Below are 4,274 nucleotides of genomic sequence, written 5' to 3'. Positions count from 1 at the left end.
GAACTTATATCTTGAACCTAGCTTACACTCTGTGGTCACATTCCAGGGCATGGGGCGGTCGGTGACCTCGCAATCCCTGAATGGGTCACTGCTTGTGTTATTTTTCCCCGACTTCTTTTTTTGTTAAAGTTGAGGCTTGGGCGAGTTGGTACATACTTCGGAATTAAAACAGCGCGGAAAGACTTCTTTGTCTGGTCTTCGTCTTTCCGTGCACTTCTTTGTCTGGTCTTCGTCTTTCCGCGCACTTCTTTGTCTGGTCTTCGTCTTTCCGCGCTGTTTTTACTTCTTTTTTGTCCGAACAAATTTTTTTGTAAGCAAAACAGTTTCATTCTGTTATCTTCGTTGTTTTCCTTTTGCACGCATGAACTCAGACTTCAGGGTCGCGGAAATTGGGAAGGAAATGCGTAAACAAAGTCTTTCCCTCCTTGGTTTTACTTTGTCACGGACGTCCTCCAACTGTAAGGTCCGCAGCTGCGTCATTCGGGTAGGATGAATGTTTGCGGATCGTGGATTCCGCGTTGGGGTATTTGCAGGGGTGGGCGATCACTCTGTGTTTTTTTTTAAAAACAACATTTGCCCCAAAAAGTGGGGTGGGTGATGACTCGGGGATGGGCGATGACTTGGGATATTACAGTAGTTACAGACCGGGGCACACAAATGACTAAAAGATTGACATTCGACTATCTCAAGCACCTTGGTATACGCCACGCAACAACTATGGCATATCACCCGGCTGCCAACGGCCTTGTTGAGCGATCCAACAAAACACTGAAACAGATGATGCGAATCACCACCTCTTCTGGAGAGCAGAGGGCCGATGTTCTGCCTTATATGGTGTTTTGCTACAACACCGGATACCAGGACACAACTCAAACTCCAACCTTTTACCTGCTGCATGGGCGTGATCCTGTTTTCTCCTCGGATGTGGTCTAGAACAGGAAGGAGCTGCAAGGACTGCAAGCAAGCTTCGACAGTAGAAGGATAAGTGTATTGGACTTGTGATTATTGACCGGGACAATTTGTGTTTTATGGGTGTCTCGGTGGGACGAATCATGCTTTGTGTGTACATCTCACATGCTGTTGTTTTTTTTTTGCATAATGTATACATTGAGTCAATGTAGTTTTGAGGGGCAGCATGTGACGAAGGAGCGCGATCGAGAAAAGGAAAGAAGAGGAGAGAGCATGGAGATGGAACGAGTATCGACTGATGAAATACATATCTAGATGACCCAACAAGCGACGTCACATGCTAGCATTGCGCCATCAGCAAGATCGACACAACTCGCAGGAGACCGAAGCCTATCCCATTGCCACTCCATTCCGGGCCAAAATGCAACCAATTCTATTCTCGTTCCAATCCGGAATCATTCCAACTCCCTGCACGCTACATTTGTTAACTATGCTGTGTATTCTGTTGCCCCCTCACCCCACAACCCCCATTCCTTTTCTCCCCCAGGGCAATGCAGGTATCTCACTTTATGGTCTTTGATCTCAACAGTACCCACCACTCTTCGGACGGCAAATAAATATCACCCGTCCATCTCTCCTTCAGGGTGGGCTTGCTCCTCCGATGGGGCAGTGAGGGTCCACATGGAAGGTCTAAGTTCATAACAAAAGACAGCCGGTATAAATATTTGCTGTATTTTCTCTTCAAAAACAATGGACAGCTGCGTGCAAAGGACACCATAAAGCCTGCACATGTGAGAGAGTCGAGGTCATGTCAGCAGAGAACACGCTCTCTCGTATAAATGCTGGACCATTCACTTTGCAAGGAAGTCGACGGACAGTCTCTATTCGAGCCATATTCTGCACATGTACACCAGGTGGAATTAGCAATGGGGTTGATGCCTGACCTCATCATCCTAGGACAAGGTTTCTCCTTTTGTGACCTGAAAGAGAGAGTAGGCCACATCATTTCAGGTCACTAAATGTGGAATGCTGATGCCGGTTATATACACCAGACTTACCCTGGCCTCCAAATACTCTATTCTTCTTTCCAGGGACGTAAGCTTTTCGTTTAGGGTTGCGAGTCGTGCTCTGCATGACATGTCTGCAAGATAATAAGGTTGCTTCATATGCTGTAATTACAGTGCTTACCAGCACACCACACAGGTTCTATTTTAGTTTAGGGCTTTTATCGGGAGGCACTCACTTGATCAAATGACGTTTTAGCGAATGCCCACGTTTCACCAAATGACACTTTAGCGAATTGTCAGTTGCCGCGAAGCGGCGTTAACGGGTGGGCCAAGTGGGTGCATATTTTTGTAATAAGCCGCTGCAGACTGTCGTTGCAAAGTGGTGTAAGCGCAGCGCAGGGGGGTGAGTTGATACGCGGCACCGTTATAAGCTTAAACATTGATTCCACAAATGTCGCTGTTCGCTAAAATGTCATTCACTTATGTAATATAAACCAAGCTTTCATCCTAAAATACAGTGCTAAAAAAAAATTAGTTTCTTTTAATTCCAAAAATGAACTATGCATCGTCGAACACTCATTCTCTGCCCAAATGTAGTGCTAGTGGTCCGAACCAGATGCCAAAGTTTCAGAACTAACCATCATCTTATTAAAAAGCTCGGAGTGATTTTCTTAAATTTTCACAAAACCAAGTATAACTTTTGCACAGGATAATGGTTAGTTCTAAACCTTGGCATGTGGTTCAGACTGCTAGCGCTACATTTGGACAGAGACAGAGCGTTCAGCGACGTGTCGTTTATTTTTTTGCAGCGAAAAAAAAAAAAAAAAAAGATGTCTTGTTGTTGTTTTTTTACACGCTGTGTTTACTTTGTGAAATGCAGTTGAAATAAGATCGATGAGCAACAGGCATAAAACATTTTGAACAAAATGTTTCTTGGAGTTCTCTCGTTTGCTACTACACCCATTTTACCCCGAGAAAAAAGCAAGAAAAGCTTTGTGCATAGTTCATATGCTGCATGATGAAGTAGTTAGGATTTGGCTGATAGAAGAATGTGATGCTTTTCATGCTTGAAATATGTACACAGTGATGAAATAAACTAATCTCCAATGCACATCAAAGTATATTAGTTTGTCGCATAAAGTGTGGAAATTAGTAACGCCCTGCGAGGAGCCAAACGTTTTATTGCCGCTTTTGAGGTCTGGTGACCAGCTGGGTTCAAAAAGGCCGCACTACACCCATGGTCAACTTTCTGTGGCATTTTCAACGAGAGCAGCGCACTTGCACAGCTTTAATCGGTGGTCATGCACATGCCCCCGTACCTTCGACTGCATAACCACAAAGTTTTGAGCGAGTACAGCTGCTTTATACTTCGAACAGCTTATCTACCTAGATGCTACACGCACTCTCATCTGCATAAATACACTTGATGGCCCACTACAGGATGATGACCATTCTTAAATTTAAAAACCAGTTGCCCGATGTTTCCCTAGTCGAGCTTTCCTACCACGTACTCAAGCTGGCTGTACTCCTCTCTACTTGTTTAGTGAAGCAATCAATTACAATGTTTTGTTATGCAAGCTGGCAAAAGTTGCTGTAGTCGTGACTCAAGTTTCTCCGTGAATCTCGTATAATCGCTTTTTATAACAACGCTACTAGGTAAGCCGCTCCAGGTTTGACCAAATGAATCTGTTCGTGCGGAAGTGATACGCATTTCTGTTCGTAGTAGTCGCAATGTTTATGCTCACCGAATGATGTCAGGAAGTCTGCGATCTTTTTGATGCTTCCACTGATTATTTCGATGTATTCTCGGTTGGCCCAGTCCTGCTGTATCTGTTTCTGGATCGCTTCTCTTTCCGACACAGACATACTGTTCAAGAATTTGCTGGTTAGTAAAATGCAAGAGTGCTTCAAAACAAAAAAACTTTGGCCCAAAACCTAAGCGGTCGCTTCGCCTCGGTCCCGTCCACACGTTCCAAGCTCTGGTCCCAAGGAATGACACCCTTTCCGTTTCCTTTTTGGTTGGATTATAATGGATAGGATTTGGATTAAAATATTTTAGTGCCAACCCTTGTCATTAGTCATACAAAATACTAATACTAATACCAAAATGAACTCATTTTATATATTTGTTTTAAATATTAGTTCGTTTGAAGTTTTTTTTAAAATTATAAATGTAGTATTATCAATATTAAAGTTCCATTCTTGACAATTGGATGGCCATGCGACTATAAAACATCACTGCTCTCACCTAGTAGTTTTAATTTGTTTATGTAAAACTATTAGTTACTATAACTTTATATTAACAGGAATGATCCCGCCAAATTCACAAAAGTATTCTACGAAACTTTTCCTACGTAA

The 4,274-nt window shown here is 43.1% G+C and overlaps 1 protein-coding gene across 1 annotated transcript; it reads right to left on the bottom strand.

Moving 5' to 3' along the window:
- Positions 1 to 1,620: 1,620 nt before the first annotated feature.
- Positions 1,621 to 3,944, bottom strand: LOC8024681 (probable protein BRICK1-B). Its single transcript, XM_002406550.4, has 3 exons — positions 3,662 to 3,944; positions 1,968 to 2,050; positions 1,621 to 1,889 (listed from the first exon to the last, which is right to left on the bottom strand). Exons 1-3 carry the CDS (start codon positions 3,780 to 3,782, stop codon positions 1,863 to 1,865), a joined length of 231 nt encoding a protein of 76 aa, XP_002406594.1. The 5' UTR covers positions 3,783 to 3,944; the 3' UTR covers positions 1,621 to 1,862.
- Between the last annotated feature and the right edge of the window lie 330 nt (positions 3,945 to 4,274).

This window comes from Ixodes scapularis, unplaced genomic scaffold, assembly GCF_016920785.2.
Source record: "Ixodes scapularis isolate PalLabHiFi unplaced genomic scaffold, ASM1692078v2 PGA_scaffold9__187_contigs__length_104089568, whole genome shotgun sequence".
In the NCBI taxonomy this organism is placed as follows: Eukaryota; Metazoa; Arthropoda; class Arachnida; order Ixodida; family Ixodidae; genus Ixodes; species Ixodes scapularis.
Note: the sequence above shows the minus strand (reverse complement) of the source record. Positions and strands in the feature narration are given on the sequence as shown.